The sequence below is a fragment of the Pleurodeles waltl genome, chromosome 8 (assembly GCF_031143425.1).
Source record: "Pleurodeles waltl isolate 20211129_DDA chromosome 8, aPleWal1.hap1.20221129, whole genome shotgun sequence".
NCBI lineage: Eukaryota > Metazoa > Chordata > Amphibia > Caudata > Salamandridae > Pleurodeles > Pleurodeles waltl.
The window spans coordinates 1169574022-1169598752 of NC_090447.1; the positions used below are offsets into that span (position 1 = coordinate 1169574022).

The 24731-nt window shown below is 44.4% G+C and overlaps 1 protein-coding gene across 2 annotated transcripts in view; it reads right to left on the minus strand.

Annotated features, from left to right (window-relative positions):
- The window catches only part of COG3 (component of oligomeric golgi complex 3), a 291820-nt gene that overhangs the window by 192280 nt on the left and 74809 nt on the right, over positions 1 to 24731 (minus strand). For both annotated transcript variants that reach the window (XM_069205406.1, XM_069205405.1), the window contains exon 11: positions 10186 to 10277. In XM_069205406.1, coding sequence (XP_069061507.1) covers positions 10186 to 10277 — 92 coding nt within the window. The remainder of the gene's footprint in view (positions 1 to 10185; positions 10278 to 24731) is intronic.

Here is a 24731-nt window from a genome sequence, read left to right on the forward strand (position 1 = left end):
TACACCAGGTTTCTCTTCTTCACACAGGTATTCTGCCACTTAGTTTGTGACAGTATGTACTAGAGATTGCCAGCAGACCTTCTTCCAAATGAGATGCATAAAGGCCTACTTTTAGTTCAAACTGTGCCTGAGATTATTTTAAATTCCTCTTTAATCTTGGGCCCTGGTCCCAAAAGTCTGAAGTTCACCCATTAGACGCCACCGCTAAAAAGCTTTCACTTTATCCTGACAATTAGGTCAATTATTGGTCTATCACTCAACTTTCCTATTGGGACAAACTTCTGGAAACAGCTGTATTTCGTCATCTGTCGGATCACTTAGAAGTTTATCAACTCCTACATCCTTCTAAAGTGGGTTTTCGTTCTTGGTTTAGTATGGAATTGGCAGCGGTGGCACCCTTGAATGAAATGCACTATTGCATGGTCAACAACCATCTGGCACCCTGGATTTATTTGATCTTTCAGCGCCATTTGATACAGTGAATCACATTTTGGTGGGCAGACTTGCTGAGCTTTGTTTCAAGGATACTGCCCTCTTAACAATGAGCGCTTGAGTCTTTTATCGCTCTACCTCTGTATGACTGGATTGCTGCAGTTCAGTGTACCTGGACCTAATCATATATCAGGTCTACAAACCTCAGTTCATCCAAAACGCCGCCACCAGGGTGGATGTGGGTTTAAACATAAGGGATCACGTTCATCTAACTCTAGCCACTTTGCATTGGCTATCAAATCAAAAGAGGCTCATGTTCAAATCACTGAGTCTGGTACACAAAACGGTCTATGCTTTTGAACCTCCACCTTTTTGTCTGCTTTTTTAAGCTGTTCAACCCAGTATACTTTCCAAGGGCCTACCCCTTCCCCAGATCTTGAAATTTCAGCAGAACTCTTTAGATGGCAGAAAGCCATTAAAGAATTGGCTCTTTTTTTAGTTTTGCCCTTTCCTGTATGTGGAATATCGCTGGACAGAGCTTTTGGTTTCAGCAGTCAAACGCCAAGATACCCTGTTTGGGTGAACATTTGCGCTCAACAGAATCTTAAACCAAAGTAACCAAATCTAACTATGTGAAAAGCAGATACCAACCTGCGTAAAAAGGCTGGTCAAGTACAAAAGAACAGCTTATCTGTGCATAAATCCATGAAAGGGCAGAGGGCCTAAAGGTCTTTGACCCTATAGGCTAAAGTTAAAGCTGCCAATAATACTGTTTTAAAGTGAGAAGACGAAAGAGTGGATTGTTCACCAGCTCAAAAAGCCGCACGGATGACATCTGCAACCTCATCTGGAAGTCAAAAGGACTCTAGCTGACACCATGCAAACACCACACAATTTGGGGATGGAATGGAGAATCTGACAAGTTTGCTCTGACAAGTTGACTCTCGTGTGTGGGAGAGTAAGAGGTAGACAGATGTTCAGTGCCAACAAATTGGCGTACTAGACCCTCAGATCAGGCTTTACTGTGCCTGATCATCCAACACCTTCCACAGGAATTCTGGCGGAATCAGAATTGATGTAAAAGGGTAGAAGAGGGCATAAAACCAGGTGGACATGGATACATCGCCTAGAGAACCTTTCAGAGGAAGTGTATGGCAAAACACTGAGCTGAGTGCATTTCCTGTTTTAGTTCGTGGCTAAGAGATCCATGTTAAGACATCACAATCTGTAAATCACCACCTCTTGTCCCTTTAGAAAGTAGTTCCTATTCATAGTCCCACCAGTATCAGACTCAGGTTGAGGGAAACTGCTAGATGAGCCGCTACCGAAAAAAAATCCCTCTCACTCTGCCCACTGTCATGAGAATCACCTCCCAAAACAGTCTTAATATAACAGGTGATGGTGACAGAATCCGAGTAATGCTCCCCGAGATGGAAACTTATGTACAGACTCTACTCTGACAAGGACCAAAGATCTCACTCTCATGTCACCCAGATTTGCCGTGCCCAACAACAGCAAAGTGGAGCCTGTGACCATGGTAGCCTACAGCTGAAAGACCCAGGAGGTGAGAGGAGCTGATCTACCAGTGTAGGTCAGGTAAATCAATAGGATGATCTGAACTAGGGTGCAATGCTTCTTGGGTGCTAGAGCCACAGCTGTCACATTCACCACTAAAGGGTCTTATTCGCCCATTGATGTGCGGTTCCAAAAGGATGAAAGAGGCAAAGCAGAGGTAAGACCGACAGAACCGGAAGTCATATTGAAGGGAGAAATCTCAGCATCATGTCCTAAATATGTCTGATCCCCTGAGGCGGCAGAGGTGAAGACTTCATATGGGTCATGTCTAGTACCTCTCCTATGAAAGTTAACTGCTGCACAAGTGAGATGAGAGTGCTAGGCATTCACATGAAAAGCCCAAGCTGGGGAGGACCTTCACTGTGGACTGAAAATGTTCCTAAACCAGCGTCAGTGACTCAACTTTCACTGGTCTTCGGACATATATTGAAATTCATGAACTCCTAACTGCTGCAGTGAAACTGTCACAAATATCAGCACTTTTGTGAAAACACATGGCATAGTTGTCAGTCTTAACAGACAGGCTGTATACTGATTATGCTAGGATCACAGTGGACCACAAGTAACATCTATGGGTGGGAAGAACAGAAGGTAAAAATAGGTGTCCAGGATATCCAAAGATACCTACCAATCTCCTGCATTCAGGGCCAGTAAGAGGTGACTCATAGATAGCATTTTGAACCTGTCCCATAGCATGTACAAGTTCAGAAGGCGAAGATAGGGGGTTGGGCTCAGAACTGCATAATTACTGGGGACCACAAACTAAAGGGAGTACAACCTTGTTCCACTTTCTAACCATAGGCATGACCTAAATGTCGCCTTTGTTCAGCAGAGCATGGACTGCCTCCTTCAAAATTGAGCTGTGTGCCAGAGAGGAGGTCCTGGTAATATAGAAGGTAGCCCAGAAGGAGGGACAGGAAAGATATGGAGGTGCAGAGTAACTGGAAATCGGGAAAGACAGACCAGCACCAGAAGATGGTAATGTAAAAGAAGTCGGGGAAGTTTGAGGCAGCACAGCCAGTAGAGGATGGCAGAGACTGAATCTGCTGCTGCTTGTGTTAGCACCTCCTTTATCTATCTCTGTCCAGAAAGGGATGATACATTTGCTCTTGTGTTCAGATCAGCTGAAAAGGTTATCCCTGGTTGGGCTCCACAGCTCTGGAATTTTTTTTTCAATAACGGTGATTGAAGGGTCTCTCAGGGTAGTGCAGGCACTGTGAGAGAGTGTTGTAATAGAAGATTCCTTCTTGGTAAGTAGAAGTCAGGTAGCTAGTTCATGTAGGATAAAGGTTGTAGATTTATTTAAAATGTTACAGGATAAGTTACAAGTTAATTAATAAGGAAATCCCACTGGGAGCAGCATCCCCTCTGCTCAGGCCACTCTCTCAAACAGTCGCAGTCCTCCAGTCCCTCACCAACATTCCATGACATCACACTCTGGCTGAGCAGAGAACAATAGAAGTGTGCACAGAAGTATAGCAGAATATAACACATCTTCTTCCTTTAGAAAATAATAAAAATAAGAATGCAAACAGGAAATGTAAGAAAGAAAATAATAACATACAAACAGAAAACGTAAGAGACTCTAGTTTCGATAAGCCCTAAAATTATTCAAACCCTATAAATTATTCACACAGTGGTTGCATCTGACCCCAACCAAACAAAATCAAAAGCACACCCATATACAGGTTCCACTGAACCCTTAACACGCCACCTATTACTGAACCAGGCAGAAAGAAATCAAATGAACCAAAAAATGGGTATCTCTAAACCCAGAACAGGGCATTGTGTGCATAACACATTGGGTGTCTTTCAATCCTCACTATAGCAGTAGGCAAAGGTGTCTTTCAACCCTCATTCTAGAAATTCGCAATGTGTATCTTTCAACCCTCATCCAATCTGTGGCAACTGAGAACCTCTTGAATTTAGCAATGGGTCTCTTTCAACCCACACTCAGCTCAGAACAACAGGACATCTTGTGAATTTAGCAACAATTCTCTTTCAACCCACACTCATCCCAAAACAAAAAGGCATCTTGTAAGTTTAACAAAGGGTCAGCACTACACATTCACCCTATACTGCCTACTCTTACAGGCTTTGGAACACTCAACCCTTACTGCAAACTCTCATAGGGTCAGGGACTTAAATGACACAATACATCTATCATATGCATGCAAAACATGGACACCCTGTAGAACACTCTTGCAGGACCAGTCACTCAAATGACACAATATATTGCATACAACAAAGCTGAAAGCATTCTTCTGACTACTTCACTCAAAATTGCAATAGAATGAGCAAAAAACTACAATACAATTAAACATCAAACATAAACAATCAGCATATCATAAAAATGTTGTCTGGCAGCAAACCCTAAGTCCTCCTTTCTGGTGAGCGACATCTCACTCAAACATTCACGTAGAACACTGCTTAGAGACCAAAAATCACACAGTGCAGCATGTCCTATTGAAACAGTTCTTTACCCCCAAATACCATGTGATGACCAGCTGTTGCGCAATTCAAAACATATAAGCTTCCAGAAAGCTGAGAGTGCCCCAAAACACTGGATTCACGTCCTAAATGCTGATCGTTTTGTTGAAGAACCTATAGGAGGCTGGCCTGGCTTATAGTGGGTACCTGATGGTACTTATACCTTGTGTCAGGTCAAGCTATCCCTTATTAGTAGATTAGTAGTGTTCTAGCAGCTTAGCTTAGCTTAGCTATAGCAGAGCAGCTTAGGCTGAACTAGGAGACATGCAAAGCTCCTACTATACCACTTATATCATATAGCACCATATCATAAGAATCACAATACTCACAGTGACTAAAAATAAAGGTACTTTATTTTAGTGACAATGTGCCAAAAATATCTCAGAGGATATACTCCCTTAGGAGGTAAGTAAAATACACAAAATATACACACAAACCAAAATCAGGTAAGTAAACAGTTAGAAAAGTAGTGCAAACAGTGTAGAATACAATAGGATACAATAGGCCCAGGGGCAACACAAACCATATACTAAGAAAGTGGAATGCGAACCACTTAGGGACCCCAGGCCTAGTGTAGTGTGTAGAGGGTCGCTGGGAGTGTGAGAAAACACTAAGGGTGTCCAAGACACCCCACCCCAAGACCCTGAAAAGTATGAGTAAAGTTACCCTACTTCCCCAGAAACACACTAAAGTCGTGACAGAAGATTCTGCAAAGACCACAACTGTTTGCAAAGCAATGAAGACGGATTCCTGGACCTGAGGACCTGCAAAGGAAGGGGAGCAAGTCCAAGAGTCACAAAAGTGTCCAGGGGGGGGCAGGAGCCCACTAATCCCCGGATTAAGGTGCAAAATGGCTGCCTCCGGGTGGAAGAAGCTGAAGATTCTGCAACAACGGAAGATGCCAGGAACTTCTCCTTTGCACAGAAGATGTCCCATGGCGTGCTCGAGGATGCAAAGGCCGCGGATGAAGAAAAAGGATGCTGCCCGGGCCCAGGAAGGATTAGGAGGTCGCCACTTGGACGAGGAGACAGAGGGGGTGCTCAGCAACACAGAGAGCCCACGCAGAAGCAGGCAGCACTGAGCACGGCGGTCGTCTCAACACTACAAAAGAAGGTCCCACAAAGCCGGTGGTCAACTCAGCGAGTTGAGCAATGCACAACGGAGTGCTGGGGACCTGGGCTGTGCTGTGCAAGAAGGATTTCTTGCAAAAGTGCACAGAAGCCCTACCAGCTGCAGTTCACGCAGTACACAGGATTACTGTCTGACGTGGGGAGGCAAGGACTTACCTCCACCAAATTTGGACAGATGGACCACTGGACTGTCGGGGTCACTTGGATCCAGCTCCTGTGTTCCAGGGACCACGCTCGTCATGATGAGAGGGGACCCAGAGGACCGGTGAAGCAGAAGTTTGGTGCCTGCGTTAGCAGGGCGAAGAGTCCGTCGACCCACAGGAGATTTCTTCTTGGCTTCCAGTACAGGGTGAAGGCAGACAGCCCCCAGAGCATGCACCACCAGGAAACAATTGAGAAAGCCGGCAGGATTAGGTGCTACAATGTCGCTGGTAGTCTTCTTGCTACTTTGTTGCAGTTTTGCTGGCGTCCTGGAGCAGTCAGCGGTCGATCCTTGGCAGAAGTATAAGAGGGAGATGCAGAGAAACTCTGGTGAGCCCTTGCATTCGTTATCTGATGAAAAGCCCACAGGAGAGACCCTAAATAGCCCTCAGAGAAGGACTGGCCACCTAGTCAGGTAGGCACCTATCAGGAGGGGTCTCTGACGTACCATGCTGGCACTGGCCACTCAGAGGCCTCCATGGTGCCCTCACACCTCTGCATTCAAGATGGCAGAGGTCTGGGACACACTGGAGGAGCTCTGGGCACCACCCCTGGGGTGGTGATGGACAGGGGAGTGGTCACTTTCCTTTCCTTTGTCCAGTTTCGCGCCAGAGCAGGGGCTAGGGGATCCCTGAACCGGTGTAGACTGGTTTATGCAAGGAGGGCACCATCTGTGCCCTTCAAAGCATTTGCAGAGGCCAGGAGAGGCTACTCCTCTCAGGCCCTTAACACCTATTTCCAAAGGGAGAGGGTGTAACACCCTCTCCCAGAGGAAATCCTTTGTTCTGCCTTTCAGGGACTGGGCTGCCCATACCCCAGGAGGGCAGAAGCCTGTCTGTGGGTTGGCAGCAGCGGTAGATGCAGTGAAAACCCCAGAGAGCTGGTTTGGCAGTGCCCGGGGTCCATGCTGGAGCCCCAGGGATGCATGGTATTGGCACCCCAATACCAGATTTGGCATGAGGGGACAATTCCATGATCTTAGACATGTTACATGGCCATATTCGGAGTTACCATTGTGAAGCTACATATAGGTATTGACCTATATGTAGTGCACGCGTGTAATGGTGTCCCCGCACTCACAAAGTCCGGGGAAATTGCCCTGAACTATGTGGGGGCACCTTGGCTAGCGCCAGGGTGCCCTCACACTTAGTAACTTTGCACCTAACCTTCACTAAGTGACGGTTAGACATACAGGTGACTTATAAGTTACTTAAGTGCAGTGTAAAATGGCTGTGAAACAGTCCTGTGTAATATTTGTCTGAGCTCCCTATGGGTGGCAAAAGAAATGCTGCAGTCCGTAGGGATCTCCTGGAACCCTAATACCCTGGGTACCTAGGTACCAAATACTGGGGAATTATAAGGGTGTTCCAGTGTGCCAATTAGAATTGGTAAAAATGGTCACTAGCCAGCAGTGACAATTTTAAAGGCAGAGAGAGCATAAGCACTGAGGTTCTGATTAGCAGAGCCTCAGTGACACAGTTAGGCACTACACAGGGAAACATATACAGGCCACAAACTATGGGCACTGGGGTCTTGGCTAGCAGGTTCCCAGTGAGACATATAAAACACACTGACAAATAGGGTTTTCACTATGAACACTGGGGTCACGGCTAGCAGGATTCCAGTGAGACAGTAAAAACACTCTGACATATACTCACAAACAGGCAAAAAAGTGGGGGTAACAATGCTAGAAAGAGGCTACCTTCCTACAGAACCACACATTACTCTACTACTGTTTGTGTCTCCAAAAGAGACTCTAATGCCCCAGAGTTAGCCACTCAAGTCTATATGGCAGCTCTGTATACTTTTCCTCACATAGAATGGCTCCAGTCTACATAACAGCTCTGTATACTTTTCACATAAAATGGCTACAGTTTTCTTTTCCTCACACAAACAATGCAACGCTCCAACGCACATCGCACTGTGAAGCACTTTCGGGTGAGAATGTTGTTAAACACTTCCTGGTCATGCCGCCGGCAGCAGCATCAACAAAGCAGTTCATGTACCAGCCTCCCAGCTGTGACGTCATTATGTCAGCTGTATGTGCGTACCTCACAAACGCTTGGTAATACTTTCTGCACTTGACTCCACAGAATTCTCAGGAGCAGCGCATGGCAGCCTTGTGGTTACTTTTAAACACCACACTCAATCAACATACATGGAATTTCTGCCAGGACCAGCTTCTAACAGCTTGCACAATGGGTAAGAGCTTCTCTTTGTAAGGCGTTGATGGTCCTGGCAACAAGTTGCAAGGGCCCTAAGTGCTCGCTTGAGGCTCAATAATGCTTCCGAAAACAGCACTAAGCATGGACATGCGACACCATGCACTCCTTTCAAACCATAAGACTGCAGCTTGCCTGTTTCTCGCTGCACAACACCTGTCAAAGGCTGTAGAGTTGAGCTGTGAGCCTAAGGACTCTGCATTGCATTTAGGGCACTTCATGACTCTGGTTCTGAGTACATCAAACGCTGTTTCTCAAGGTATACTCCTTCCAGGCCTTAACACTCATCCACGGCAAACAACACAGTTGTCCCTATGTTTAGAAGATCTAACTGGGGTAGCAGAAGCTTTACTGTCTGCACAGCCAAACTATGGAACACTCTCTCTTCCAATCTGAAGAAAATTACAGATCTACTCCCCTTTATGAAAGCACTTAAAACGTAGCTCTTCAGCCAATCGGCATCTCAAATCTGTTTTCAGTATAGGCTCTATTATTTCTACATTCCTTCTGTTTCACAGCATCTAGATGCCTCTGATTATTAGTGCTCTATATAAATATTATTTTCATTTCATTAGATGTCATCTAGGTCGGACAGGAGCATCTTCTTGCGCCATCTACAACAGGGTTTAAATCAGCTGTAGTCAAAAGCTGGGAAACATAACTAGTGAAGCACTGAGAGACCTTTGGACCATGTTGATGAGGAGTAGAAAAACTGGAACTCCCCAGAACATTTATATTATGTTTTCTTTTCCAGCAGCACTTAAAAATATTGTTTCTGAAATGCTTTGCCATTATCAATATAGACTTCGACAGGCACAGAGCTATAGCCAATAGACAGGTCAGCTTCCAAAACTGTAGATAGCAAACTGCCAGGGTCTTTTTAAAAAGTAACAAATATGCAAGCAGCTGCTGAGAAAAGAAAGCTCTTAAGGAAGAAAATGTATTTCTTATTTACATATGTAAACATATGAATTGAAGAGAGATTGTAGGAGGGAAAATTATGTATAAATTGCACTCTGAGGATTCCCAACCTGATGATGATGGTTTGAATTCATGACAGATTCACTGTTAAAAAGTAGCTCTTAATCTGCTGTTTTATTAATTTTGGCTCAATAACAGAAATGCATTTTTAGAATGACGCAAACATCAAAATTATGGTACACAGTTCACTTCTTGATTATTTGATTTCTAGGTCTAGATTTGTTGAGTAGCTTAGAGGGACACTATCATTCTTCAGTAGAAGAGAAATGGGTTCCATAGTCTTCTATACCGACACATTCTTTTAATTATTCTGGGTTGTTAGCATTTACTGAAATTAATGGAATGTTTAATCTATACTGCTAAATCGCATAATACACTCATTAGTATCCCAATATTTGTGAAACTCAATACAGATTACAACAGTGTGTAAATATTTAATTACATAGACTTTTTCCAGTGACATTTCTGTAGGTTTAGGGTAACTACCTACCCTGCTAAGTTGCTCAAACTTCATTTGTAAGATGATTGGATTCGCTGCCTGTTGAGCCTGAAAGACCAACTGGGAATGTAGGCCTGGTAGCACAGTGTGGTACCGTGCATGTTGTACTTTTAAAAAGCAACCCTATACACCTACCCCTAAACCCAATGTGACAGAGTTAGGGATTCTTTACTGTATATCTTCATTTCTCTCTAGTTACTTGAATCTCATTTGGTTGCAACAGAAGCTGGACTGATCCTGTTATATTGTATTGGCTTGTGCTCTCGAGGTTGGCCCAGTTTTTCTGCAGTTGCTATTTTACTGCAGTAAAAAGTCACTTCCAATGAAACTTAGACTTACCAGCATTAGACTCCGCTACCTCCTCCAGCAGAAGCAATGAATAATTAGCAATAGCAATGCTTAACTACATTCTCATACTGTACTGTTTAATCTCTCTTATTGTATATTCTTAGAAAGCAGATCAACAAACCCATATAGTAGATAAAAGAAAACATAAAAAGCTATCAACAAAATACTTAGGAATTGCAAAATCGAACATCATGAAGCAAAAACTGAGATCACTTTGCCAAAGGATTCCAGACTGTGACCAATAATTTGTTCTAAACGCAATGATTGTCTTAATAAGTCAGTAGTTACAACAATTTTAATCACCTACTCTAATTTGGGAGTCGCTTTGGTGAAAAATTCATTGTAAAGCTGGTGTTCATCCTGGCACACATGGACCATAAAAGCACAGCCACTTCGTACCTATATAAAACAAACAAATGGCAGCAATTACTTAAATAATGCAGGTAATCTCAACCTAGGGAAGCTTGAATCTATCTTTGAATGTGTAAACATGTTTTAGGTACATCATTTAAATGGTACAATAAAAGGCCTCCTAGAAACAGCAAAAGCCAAACCATGTGCATTTTCTAAACGCATACAATATGGATATGTATAAAGAAAGGATTACTTAATTTCAGTTGTAGTTCTGCATTGTAAAAATCTTCATTGAAGTTATAAACATTAGAATAATTCCTCGCTGTATGTAAACCTTGGAGCTCTTTTCATCTATGTATCGTCCACTGAAATATCACACGTGATGTCAATGTCCAACTGTCCATATGAAACAGCCTATCAGAGACTCAATGTTTTCTTACATATAGACTCATGATCCCCAAACAAACATTTTCAAGCTTGTATTGCAGCATCTGATATGCAAGAAAGGGCGAAAATGTATAACTAGTAGAAAAGAAAAATGCAGCCAGACAGGTTTACACTGAAAGCTGTGAAAAAAGTGTCCTGTCCCACTTAACCATGATGCATTGCGCTGGCAGTTGCCTCGCAGAATCAGTTCTGTTTCTTCTGGCTTTGGGGAAATCTTTGTGTTCATGTGACATCGTTAACATTCTGTTGGGTGAAGTGGTTTTTGCTGTTTTGGGACAGTATATTTCACCAAAAAAGCCTTTTTTTTTTTTAAAGTGTGTCTACTGTGGGAGGAAGAAGGCTGTCTCTGATTCATTCAAGTTGCATGTGCCTGCCGTCCTCCTATTCGGTCAAAGGCTGTGACTTATCTTAAAAAAAAAAAAAAAAATGACCATCTGGACATAAGGGGCATTATGTAAGCTGTCAGAGTGATGAATGAAGATGACATAATTATTTACATCATTTGAAAGCACAGTCTAAGATAACTGCATTAACATCTAGACCACTGGCTGACCTGATAAGATAACTGCATTAACATCTAGACCTTTGGCTGACCTGATTTCCATCAATCGCAGGTTCAACGTCTAATACTCTTCAAAGTCAAGGAGAGCACTTTTCTAAGGGGAGGCCAACTAGGAACCCTTCAACAGCTAAACAAAGACCATTGATCAATGTTGGCAAAACTACCAGTGTAAACAACATATAAGGCTGCCTCCCAAATAATGTTGATGATACTCTGAGCACTACTGATGTTGAACCCAGAACAACATTTGTCGTCGCACTTAACCCCTTTTGTGCCCAGGACGTAATTTTTACGTTCTCGGGCACAGCAGTGCTGTGCCCAGGGCGTAACCATTACATCCTGGGACTGACCCACAGGGGAAGAGTTAGCGTTCCCCCCATGGGCCACCCACCCACAGGCCCCCACTGGTGATGGCAGCAGAAACCTTCCTCTGCCACCCCTAATGAACCCCCAACGACCTGTGTGACATCAGCACGCAATGCGCGCTGACTTCATTAGAGGTTGCCCCACGCGCTGGAAGACATTTGCTTCTAGCGCAGCAACAGGAGAAGGGGGGAGTTTCTCTTGCAGCCATTTATTTTTATTTTTAAAAGAGGCATTGGGGGAAAGGAAAGGCTTTTCCTTTCCTCTGATGTCTTTGAGTTTGAAAACCCAATAGACACCAGGGAGGCTTTTGTTGTTGTTAGTGTATTAAGAGGCAATGGTCCCTTGAGCAAGGGTCGCTCCCCCATGGGGCCACAATACTTTTAGCCACTTCTGCCTCCCTTGGGGCACAATGTAATGCCAATGTTAGGGCCATCTTCCACTAAGGAGGGCAGAAACCACTAGGCACCAGGGATTACGTTTTGAGTGTTTTTCTTTTGTTTGGGGGTGGGAGGGCCCTTAGGCAAGGATCACTCACCTTTGGGGGGGGCATTCCTTTTGGCGGTTTCTGCCCCCTTTGGGAGCAGATCGGCCTATTTATATTAGGCCCATATGCCCCGAAACCAATAGACACCAGGGAAAATTTCTAAATGTTTGTTGGGGTTTGTCGACTGGTGAAGTATTTGTGATCATATTTCTTCTTTTTGTTTTAGTTCAAAGCTTTTGATTCCTTTGCTGTGACTTCTTGCGGTTTTGGCAGTGGTAGACCTGCAGTTTGTGTAGTTGCATATGTTCGGTAAGAAAACCTTTTTTGGACTATTTACACCAAATGAGTATTGTTGCCACACATGAATTACTTTTTTGTAAATGGTGTACTAAATGTAGAATATTTAGCTTTTGTTTCATTGTATGTGAAATTGTCCTTAGATTTGTGCACAATGATATTTGTGGTGTCTTATGTGTAATTTTATTATCTTTTTCCTTTTTAGTGGGATATGATGTGTGCTTGCTGTGTTTGTGCAGAGTAGGTGCTGGTGAGTCTAATTATCTCAGGCAAGTGAGTGCAATCATTTTTGAGTGCATAGGTCTTTGTGATAAAGCCATACTTTATTACTTATTTTACACAATGTTGGTGGTTGTTGGCGTATTTGTCAATTTACTTTTATTAGTAAAGATCATGGCTAGCTGCAGGATGACTGCTCAGCAGCTTGTTGGTACGCTTTTTGAGTATTCGTCTGACCATGAATAGGAGTCTGACTCTGTCAGGATTGGGGGGGGCTTGGGTCAGGGTACTATAGCAAGGGGCCAGAAAGCAGGGAGAGGAACAGGAAGAATCAGGAAAGGTAAGTGGGGCTGGGGCCAGCTTTGGGGGTTAGTTTTTTTTTTTGGGGGGTGGGGGGGCGGTTGTAGACCTCAGGCCGGGCGGAGGGGGAGGGTTGAGGTAGTGTTTTTGACAGGGGACAGGGTATTAGGGCTCAGGGCAGGTGGGTAGTTTAAAGAGCTGGGGCTAGGTTTGGTAGGGGGAGGTTTTCAGGGCTGATGGTCAGTTTTAAGGCTGAGGGCGGGGGCCTGGGGTTGCAGTAGTTTGTAGCAGGGGCAAGGATTTAGGCCTCGGGGTGGGTGGTCAGTGTAGTTTTAAGGGCAGGATGGGGTCAGTTTTAGGGCTCAGGGTGGGGGAAGGGAGAGTTTTAAGGGCTGAGAAGGATTGCAGGGCTGGGGTATCAGGTGTTAGGGGCAGAGTTGGGGGTGGGGGGCTTCGGTGTGCAATTTACCATGCATATTCCTTTACCAATCATGCTTTTATAATGAAATAAGGTATAAAGGCATGCATGGTCAAGCCATACATGGTAAAGATGCAGTTGTGGTTCCAACCGCGTTGTTCAGGCATGCGTGGTTCAGGGATGTGTGGTTGTATCATACAACCCCCTGTAGAACACTCCTGTGAGAAGCTCTAGTCCCTCAGATTTTGTGTGTACATGCATAAATATATACTGAGAAATAGAAGGTGAGCTTCCCAAGGGAGGAGGGTGGGTCACATGTGAATCTACGGAAGATTTGAACACTGGAGAACTACAGTTGCAAGTACGTAACTTATTTTCTACTGCAGTACCGGAACTTTCATGGATTCACATGCTTCAGTCAGACTAAACAGCAGTGAAAAGCACATTTTTCTTTAAATTTAATAGATCTCCTTTGCCAATTTTATATATATATATATGGAAAATGTCACTTACCCAGTGTACATCTGTTCGATGGCATGTGTACCTGCAGATACACATGCTATGCATAGATTACAAAGCAGTTTTACCTCCCATAAGCAGTGGTCAGCCTGTAGGAGTTGAAGTTGTTTGAAACAGTGTTCTTAGTACAGCCTGTCCTACTGTGGCCTGTTGTGTTGCTAACACATCTACACAGTTATGCTTGGTAAATGTATGCAGTGTTGATCAAGTGGCTGCTTTACAGATTTCGGCCATTGGTATGTTTCCTAAGAAAGCCATTGTAGCCCCTTTTTCCGGGTGGAATGGGCTTTAGGTGTTACTAACAGCTGCCTTTTAGCTTTTAAGTAAGATGTTTGGATGCATTTCACTATCCATCAAGCTAGCCCTTGCTTTGAAATAGGGTTACCAGTATGTGGTTTCTGGAACGCCGCAAATAACTGTTTGGTTTTCCTAAATGATTTAGTTCTATCTATGTAATACATTAGAGCTCTTTTATGAAACAGTGATATAACCTTTGAGAGAAATTTTGGATTTGTTCGAAGTACACCTTTATGTTTGTGTACTTGTATGAACGGTTCTTGAATACTGAAACCTTGGATTTCACTAATTCTTCTTAATGAAGTATTTGCAACTAGGAAGGCAACTTTCCATGTTAGGTATTGAATCTGACATGAATGCATAGGTTCAAATGGTGGGCCCATGAGTCGTGTGAGTAATATGTGTAGATTCCACAAAGGCAATGGAGGTGTTCTCGGTGGAATGATGCGTTTTAATCCTTCCATGAAGGCTTTGATAACAGAGACTCTAAATAGAGAGCTGTGTTGCTCATACGCAGAAATTGCAGTGAAATGTATTTTAATGGACGAAAAGGCTAAATTTGCGTTTTGTAAATGAAGCAAATAACTTACAATGTCTTGTATTGATGCTGAAAGAGGGGCAATTTGTTTAGATTGACAGTAATACACAAACCTTTTCCATTTGTTTGCATAACACTGCCTGGTAGTGAGTTTTCTTGTCTTGTTTAATTACTTCCATACATTCAGTTGGAAGTTGTAGATATCCAAACTCTATGACTTCAGGAGCCAAATCGCTAGATTGAGTATTTTGGAATCTGGATGCCTGATCAGTTGTTTGTTCTGCGTAAACAGATCTGGTCTGTTGGGGAGTTTGATATGTGGTACCACTGACAGATCTAACAGTGTTGTGTACCAGGGTTGACGTGCCCACGTTGGTGCTATAAATATGAGTTTGAGTTTGCTTTGACGCAGTTTGTTGACTAGAAATGGAATGAGCGGGAGAGGGGGAAAAAGCATAAGCAAATATCCCTGACCATTTCATCCATAGAGCATTGCCCTTGGATAGAGGATGTGGGTACCTGGATGCGAAGTTTTGGCATTTTGCGTTTTCGCTGGTGGCAAATAGGTCTATGTCTGGCGTTCCCTAGTGGTGAAAGTATGTGTGAAGCACTTGGGGATGAATTTCCCATTTGTGGGTTTGTTGATGATTTCGGTTGAGAACATCTGCCAATTGGTTGTGTATTCCTGAAACGTACTGTGCTACCAGGTGAATGTTGTTTTCGATTGCCCAATGCCAGATCTTTTGGGCTAGGAGGGACAGTTGAGATGAATGTGTCCCTCCTTGTTTGTTTAGGTAATACATTGTTGTCATGTTGTCTGTTTTGATAAGGATGTTCTTGTGAGTGAGAAGAGGCTGAAAAGCTCTGAGCGCTAGGAATACGGCTAGCAATTCTAGGTGATTTATGTGAAATTTTTGTGTTTGGTGTCCCATTGTCCTTGAATGTTGTGATTGTTGAGGTGTCCCCCCCATCCAATCATTGATGCATCTGTTGTAAGTATGGTCTAAGGCACAGGGTCTTGAAAAGGCCGCCCTTTGTTTAGATTTGTGGAATTCCACCACTGAAGTGATATGCGTGTTTGGCGGTCTATAAACACTAGATCGTGAAGTTGACCCTGTGCCTGCTACCATTGCTGTGCAAGGCACTGTTGTAAAGGCTGCATGTTTAATCTTGCATTTGGGACAATGGCGATGCATGATGCCATCATGCCCAACAGTTTCATTATGAATTTGACCGTGTACTGTTGGCCTGGCCGAATTTGTGCTAATACATTGTGAAATGCTTGCACTCTTTGTGGACTTGGGCTTGCAAGTGCTGTTTGTGTATTTAGTGTGGCTCCTAAATACTGTTGAATTTGCGCAGGTTGTAGGTGGGATTTTTGGTAGCTTATGGAGAATCCTGGGGTGTGTAGGGTTTGTATTACATAATGTGTCTGGTTTTGACACTGTGTATGACTGTTGGATTTTATTAGCCAATCGTCGAGATATGGGAAGACATGAATGTGTTGTCTTCTTAGGTAGGCAGCTACTACTGCCAAGCATTTTGTAAATATTCTGGGAGCTGTTGTTATCCCGAAGGGTAACACTTTCAACTGGTAATGTTTTCCCTGAATTACAAACCTGAGATATTTTCTGTGCACTGGATGGATGGGTATGCTAAAATACGCATCTTTGAGGTCTAATGTTGTCATGAAATCTTGCTGCTGTAGCAGTGGGACCACATCCTGTAGTGTTACCATGTGAAAGTGTTCTGACAGGATGTAAGGATTGAGAGTTCTGAGATCTAACATTGGTCTTAAGGTTCCGTCTTTTTTGGGAATAAGGAAGTACAGTGAGTAAACCCCTGTTCCTATCTGATCTTGTGGTACAAGCTCTATTGCTTGTTTGAGTAATATTGATTTTACTTCTTGCAACATTGAGATATGTTGGGAGGAGAGTTTGTGTGGTTTTGGAGGTATATTTGGGGGAGTTTGTGCCAATTCTATGCAATAACCATTGTGGATAATAGATAATACCCAGTTGTCTGTTGTAATGGGTAGCCAATTGTTGTGGAACCTTTGCAGTTCTCCCCCCACAGGTGAGGTGTGAGTTGGGAAGAGATGAAGTAAGCCACTGTTTTGGCTGAGAAGCTTGTTTTGTTGCCTGATATTTTCCCCTGCCTCTGGGGAATTGGCCTCTGTAATTACCTTTAAACCCACCTCGTTGGTATTGAGGTTGGTAGGTTGACTTTGATTGTGAGGTGGATGCCTCAGGTGTTTGTGCTCTAAAACCACCTCTGTATTGAGGTTTCCGAAAGGATCCCCTATATTGTGTTGTATACAAACACCCATGGCTTTAGCGGTGTCTGAGTCTTTTTTCATTTTCTCAATAGCCGTATCTACTTCAGGACCAAAAAGCTGTTTTTGATTAAACAGCATATTAAGGACTACCTGTTGAATTTCAGGCTTAAACCCTGAAGACCTAAGCCATGCGTGTCTCCGTATAGTAACAGCAGTATTAATTGTTCTAGCTGCTGTGTCTGCAGAATTTAGGGCTGATCTAATTTGGTTATTGGCAATAGCCTGCCCTTCCTAGACTATTTGTTGTGCCCTTTTTTGTTGGTCTTTGGGGAGAAGTTGTATGATATCCTTCATCTTGTCCCAGTGGGCCCTATTATATCTAGCCAATAGTGCTTGGAAGTTGGCTATCCTGCATTGGTTGGCTGCCTGCGATGCTACACTTTTGCCTGCAGCATCAAATTTTCTGCTCTCCTTGTCTGGTGGTGGTGCATCCCCAGATGATTGGGAGTTGGCTCTCTTTCTGGCCGCGCTTACAACTACAGAATTAGGAGGCAGTTGTTGTGTAATGAATGCCGGATAAGAGGGAAGTGGTTTATATTTTTTCTCCACTCTGGGAGTAATTATCCTAGCTTTGACTGTCTCTTGAAATATCTGGTGTGCATGCTTTAACATGCCTGGAAGCATGGGAAGGGACTGGTATGTAGTGTGCGCAGAGGATAATGTGTAAAAGAGAAAATCATCTTCCAAGGGCTTAGTGTGCATGGCCACATTGTGGTAGGATGCAGCCCTAGCTAAGACCTGAGTATATCCGGTGCTATCCTCCGGTGGTGATGGTTTGGATGGATAGCAGTCTGGACTGTTCTCAGGAATGGGATCTGGATCATAGAGATCCCATGGATCTCCATTGTCTTGTAGTGAATCAAAAGAATGTACAGGAGACTGTACAGATGTGGGAGTAGTAGGTGGAGAGACAAGCAGGTGAGGAGAACGAGGAGACTGAGGAGGAGAAAATTGTGGATGTGGAGATTTTTGTTTAGTCTTTGGCACTTTAGCTGGTGGCTGAGCAGTGTCCAATTGTTCCTGAAAGGCCAGCTTCCTCTTAGGCTTCAGAGGAGGTGCAGTTATGATCATGCCAGTGTCCTTGTGAATGTGAATTCTGGCTTGCCTTTCATCTATGTCCTCCATTTGTGTGTGTTCCTCCGAAAATCCATGGCTTTCTTTAAGTACTTTAGAAAGTCCATGTTCCTCCGTATAAATTGGCCATTTCGGCTCCAAAGCTGTTTTTTTCGGGATCGAAAGGCTGGGAGTGGAGCCTCGGCTCTGAAAGCGGGTTTTGAGGTTTCGACTCAAAGGTTCGATGTCTGCTCATTTCAGAGCCAGTGCTTCGGGTAGAGTCCGAAGGCTTCGGTGGCGTGGCTTTTTTCGGTGCCAAAGTTGTTGCTTGGTCACCGATGGTCTTTTTGCGGGTCGAGCCATGGCCTTCCAGCAGTGGCGTTCCCAAGGCCTTATGTTTGGGCTTGGCTGGGACAGGGGCAGGTGTACTCACATGCTGTCCTGCGGTGACTGGTCTGTCCTCCTCGGACTCCTGTTCGGAGTCGGAACCTCAGATGGAGACTGCGGTGTGCATAATCTCCTCTTCCTCAACGTCGAGACGTTCGGTGCTCTTTGACGCCATCTCCAGTCTTCGTGCTCTTCTGTCTCGGAGAGTTTTCTTCGAACGGAAGGATCTGCAGGCCTCACGATATTCCTCTTGATGGTCTGGGGAGAGACAGAGATTACAGACGAGATGTTGGTCTGTATATGGAAATTTGGCGTGGCACTGAGGACAAAAGTGGAATGGGGTACGGTCCATGAGGCTTCCACGCGGTCGGCCTGACCAGGCCAGAGTTGGGCACGGGCGCCCCGAAGGGAGAGTAAAGATGTTTGACCCGATGGTACCGAAGTGTCGATGAGAGATGTTACGCGATCAAAACAATACCAACGAGAATTACTGAGTTATAGAACTTTTCCAAATCGAACTATCGGAGCGAAAAGAAACACATCCGAACCCGATGGCGCAAAGAAAACAATCTAACATGGAGTCGATGCCCATGCGCAACGGAGCCGAAGAGGAGGAGTCACTCGATGCCGTGACTCGAAAATACTTCTTCGAAGAAAAACAACTTATAACACTCCGAGCCCTCCGAGAGTTTGTGTGGTTTTGGAGGTATATCTGGAGGAATTTGTGCGAATTCTATGCAGTAACCATTTTGGATAATGGATAATACCCAATTGTCTGTTGTAATGGATAACCAGTGTCTGTTGAACTTTTGCAGTCTTCCTTCCGGGGAAGTGTGGTGAGGGAAGATGTGGAGCAAGTCACTGTTTTGTGTGTGAGGTTTGCTTTGATGGCTGATACTTTCCCCTACCTCTGGGGAATTGGCCCCTGTAAGTTCCTCGAAACCCACCTCTTTGGTACTGACGCTGGTAAGACGGTTTTGATTGCGAGGTGGATGCCTCAGATGTTTGGGCTCTAAAACCCCCCCTGTATTTAGGCTTTCGAAATTAGCCCCTGTACTGTGTACAATAAAGAGCACCCATGGCTTTAGCAGTGTCAGAGTCTTTTTTCATTTTTTCTATGGCTGTATCAACCTGAGTGCCAAAAAGTTGTTTTTCATTAAATGGCATGTTAAGGACAGCCTACTGGATTTCAGGTTTAAAACCTGACGACCGAAGCCATGCGTGTTTTCGAACGGTGACCACAGTATTGATTGTTCTTGCTGCTGTGTCTTCGGAGTCTAGAGCTGACCTAATTTGGTTATTTGTAATAGCCTGCCCTTCCTCGACTATTTGCTGGGCTCTTTTTTGTTGATCCTTGGGGAGATGCTGGATGATATCTTTCATCTCGTCCCAGTGGGCCCTATCGTAGCTAGCCAGTAGTGCTTGGGAGTTGGCTATTCTCCATTGATTAGCCGCTTGCGATGCTACTCTTTTATCAGCAGCATTGAATTTTCTGTTTTCTCTATCTGGTGGCGGTGCCTCACCAGACGACTGGGAGTTAGCCCTTTTCCTTGCTGCACTGACAACTACGGAATCGGGAGGTAGCTGCTGGGTAATAAAAGACTGATCAGAAGGAGGCGGCTTATATTTCTTTTCTACCCTAGAAGCCTTGACTCTTGCCTTAACTGGTTTTTGAAAAATCTGATGTGCATGTTTTAACATGCCAGGAAGCATGGGAAGGGACTGGTACATAGTGTGAGTGGAGGATAATGTATTAAAGAGAAAATCATCCTCAAGAGGTTTTGTGTGCATGGGTACATTATGGTATGACGCTGCCCTAGCTAGAACCTGAGTGTATGAGGTGCTATCCTCTGGGGGTGATGGTTTTGAAGGATAGCAGTCTGGACTGTTATCAGAAATTGGATCATTGTAGAGGTCCCATGGGTCGACATTATTTTGGTGTGAATCTGCAGAGTGTACTGGAGACTGTGCAGTGGGGGTAGTAGGTGGAGAGACACTCAGGTGAGGAGAATGAGGAGGAGACTGATGAGGTGAGAATTGAGGAGGTGGAGTTTTTTGTTAGGGTTTTGCCACTTTAGCTGGTGGCTGATCAGTGTCCAATTGTCCTTGAAAGGCCAGCTTCCTCTTTGTTTTTAGAGGAGGTGCAGTTAGGATCTTGCCAGTGTCTTTATGAATGTGAATTCTGGCCTGCCTTTCATCAAATTCCTCCATTTGCATGAGTTCCTCAGAAAATCTATAGCTTTCTTTAAGTTGTTTGGAAAGTCCATGCTCCTCTGTGTATATGGGTCTTTTTGGCTCCGAAGCCGGTTTCCTCAGGATCAAAAGGCCTGGAGTAGATGTTGGCCTCGGCTCCGAGAGGGATTTTCGAGGCTTCGACTCGATGGGTCGGTGTTTGCCTAATTTGGAGCCTGTGCTTCGGCTCGAGTCCGAAGGCTTCGGTCGCGTGGCCTTTCTCGGTGCCGAAGTTGTTGCTTGGTCACCGGAAGTCTTGTTACGGGTGGAGCCATGGCATTCAGGCAGTGACGTTCCCGAGGCCTTGTGCTTGGGCTTGGATTGGACAAGGGCAGGCGTACTCAAGTGTTGTCCTGCCGTGACTGGTCTGTCCTCCTCGGACTCTTGCTCGGAGTCGGACCCCCGAACAGAGACTGCGGTGTGCATAATCTCCTCTTCTTCCACGTCGAGATGTTCGGTGCTTCTCGACGCCATTTCCAACCTTCGCGCTCTTCTGTCTCGTAGAGTTTTCTTCGAGTGGAAGTATCTGCAGGCCTCGCAAGTATCCTCGCTGTGGTCTCGAGATAGACACAGGTTACAGACAAGATGTTGGTCCGTATATGGGAACTTGGCGTGGCACTGAGGGCAGAAGTGAAATGGGGTCCGGTCCATGAGGTTTCGACAAGGCTTTTGGTCGGCCCGACCAGGCCAGAGTTGGGCACGGGTGCCCCGAAGGGCAAGTAAAGGAGTTGGATCCGCCAGTATCGAAGTGTCGATGATAGATGGTACGCGATCGAAAACAATACCGACGAATTAGAGAGTTTGTAGCACTTTTCCGACTCGAACTACCGGAGCGAAAAGAAACACATCCGAACCCGATGGCAGAAAGAAAACAATCTAAGATGGAGTCGATGCCCATGCGCAATGGAGCCGAAGAGGAGGAGTCACTTGATCCTGTGACTCCAAAACACTTCTTCGAAGAATATCAAGTTGTAACACTCCGAGCCCAACACTAGATGGCAGGACAGGACTTATGCATAGCATGTGTATCTGCAGCTACACATGCCATCGAACACACACACGTTTTTTTGTGTAGATTTATCTAACAAGTAAAATATGCATAAAACGTAAAACTATGGTGGGAAGAAGAATTTGTGTCACCCTGCTTACTGGTGCATCATTGTTGTTTTGTCCATGCAGATGAGCCTTGACGAATTACTGAATCTGGCCAGGAGGGCCTGAAAAGCAAGATGCACAGCCATTAGTTCTAGTACAATGATGTGCAAGTGAAGCCGAGAAGATTGCCATTTTCTGCTGACTTGAAAATCTTATAGGTAGGCTCCCGCCCCCCTCTGAGGAAACGCTGGTTGTGATGATTAAAGGAGAAGTCTGAGGCAGGAAAGACAGGCTGACCGAGAGGTGTTCCTGCCACGTCCACCAGGATAGGGAGCTGATCATGCCGGGAGTGGCCCAGATGAGGTGGCCCAAAGAAACTGTAACCTGGATCCATTTATTGCTCAACTTTGCCTGTACTTGGCACATCCGCAAGCAGCGGAATGGAACTAGCGGAATGTAGGATGTTATTTTCCCTAGTAGAGATTTGTCAAGTCAAACTCAAAGTGACTTTTTTCTTTGTATAGATTTTGCTAGAGTGATTAACTTTAACTGCCTCTCTAGCGTAGGGTAAGCATTGCTGAGTGTAGTGTCAGACTTGGCACCTAAGAATGTAGTCTTCTGTGATGAACACAGAACTGACTTGCACGGGTCGAGTGAGACCCAGCTCTCTGAATAGGCATAAGCAGGCTTTTGTTGAGTCCTGAGGAAACTGACTGGAAGGTGCCTTGACTAACCACTTGTCGAGGTAAGGGAACACCTGATGTTTGCGTTGTCTCAGGAAAGCCGCCACCAGTGCTAAGCATTTTGTGAAGATGCGAGGGGCGGATTTTAAGCAAAAGGGAAGCACAGTGAACTGGTACTGGCTGCGGTTACTGTAAATCATAGATATTTCCTGTGTTTTGGGTGAACTGGAACATGGAAATATGCATCTTGGAGATCGAGGGTTGTCATATAGTCCCCATTGGAATATGTCCTGTAGCTTTACCATTCAGAAGGATTGTTTTCTGAGATACGTGTTGAGGATTCTCAGATCTAGAATTGGTCGCCATTCCCGTAACGTTTTGCAGACAAAGAAGAAACAGGAATATACCGCTTTTCTTTTTTTTGTGCCACAGGGACTCTCTCAATAGCCCCTTTTCTTAGCATGGTTTTGACCGCTAACTTGAGAAGTCGCAGATGATTTGGGATAGATTGTTGAGGTGGGGTTGGAGGCGGTAGGTGGGCGAACTCTAAAGTATGGCGGAATTGAACCAGGCCCAAAACCGATTGATCTGATGTTATTTCTTGCTAACTTTGAAAGTGATTGGATATTTTTCCACCTAGGCCTGATGGAGAAAGAGGGGCAGTAGCCAGAGCTTGTATCTGGTCAATGACTGCAACCTGCGTCCACAGTTTTCCATTGGCTGGGGTCTATTATAACAGCTTGTGGCGATTATCACTACTGATACTGAGGACAAAACTTTTGTGAGGTAGAGATGTAAGAGGGGTACAGGTAATGCTGTTATGCACCCCGGTATAATAGAAGACCTCTTCCTCAAGCACCCCGAAAGAGAATTTTTCTGTATTGGAGAGTCTCCAATGACTTTGCTGTGTCCATCTTTATGACTTGTAGGGCGTCATCAATATGTTTGCCAAAGAGGGTGTCTTCGTCGATGGGAGTGTCACTGTCAACAAAAGCGCCGTAGTTGATGTCGTCAACGAGATGGGTGTTATTTGTAGCGCCGACGGTCTGGAGATTGACTTGTCGACAAAGTTGTCATTGAGAACGTAGACGTTGTTGTCCATGTAGAAATGGTAGTGGTTGTTGTGAAGCTGCAGTGAAAGTCTTAGTCGTCGACGGTGGTGACAACGATATTCTTGCTGATGGAGGAGATGACGATTTTCTCATCTGCGGTTAGCAGCTTGTCAACGGTGAGCAGCTGGTGCGGATGCAGATTTTTTAAAAGAGTGCCTGATGTGTGGTGGAGATGTTGGAGGCTCGGATACTGTCTGAATGTTGACTTGAGGAGAAATGTGATGTTTTACTCCTTCTGTTGTGAAGAACATTGATTTCTATGTGGTGATCTGGATAGGTTCTGTCCTCTGTGGGAATCTTTAGAGGACTTTCTTGAAGACTTTTGAGGTGGCTCCAGAGATGATTTTGACATGGCCGAGACCCTTTCTGTCGTGTGAGGCCTTCTAGATGAGGATGAGAAATCCTCTCTGTTGCTATCTGATACAAGCTCCTTCCTGGTCTTGTGCTTTTGGTGCCATAACAGTAGCCTTCCTTCACGGTCCTTCAGAGTCTTTGTAGAAAGGATCATACAAATCTTACAATCCTTAACCCTATGTGAACGATGGAGGCACTAAATACATTCCTGATGAGGATCATCAGAGTAAAGCCTCTTCTTCCCACAGTGTCTGAATAGACACTTTTTTGCTTTTTCTGACTTGATGAAGTCAGAATTTCAAGTAGAATAAACACAGATAATTCAGAGAAAAGAATACCTCTATATATTTTAAGAGAGATATTTTCCAATTTCCAAATTTGGAGATGCCCTTGCATGACGTGCAGTGCACAATCTGAGGGACTGTAGCTTCTTACAGGAGTGTTCTAAAGGGTGGTGCAACCTGGTTAGTTAAGCCTTAATTTTGGTCCTTTAAGTAATGACTATGATATGTTAGTAAATTGAAAGACCTAGGGTCTATGCCTGTCACTGAATTGCTTTTTGAGGGTACCAGGGACTCCCATCTCATCGACAGGGAATAATTCAAGCATGTGAATTCATGAAAGTTCCAATACTGGATTAGGTGACACAAACATGGTTGCCAGGAAGATAATTCAGAGGGAAAAGGCTGAGGCACAAATGATTTAGTTACCAGAATGGGGTATGTTTATTTTAAATAAATACTGAGAAAGTGTTAAAATGAAAAATACTCTTTGCACAGTAAAAATAAAAATTTATGA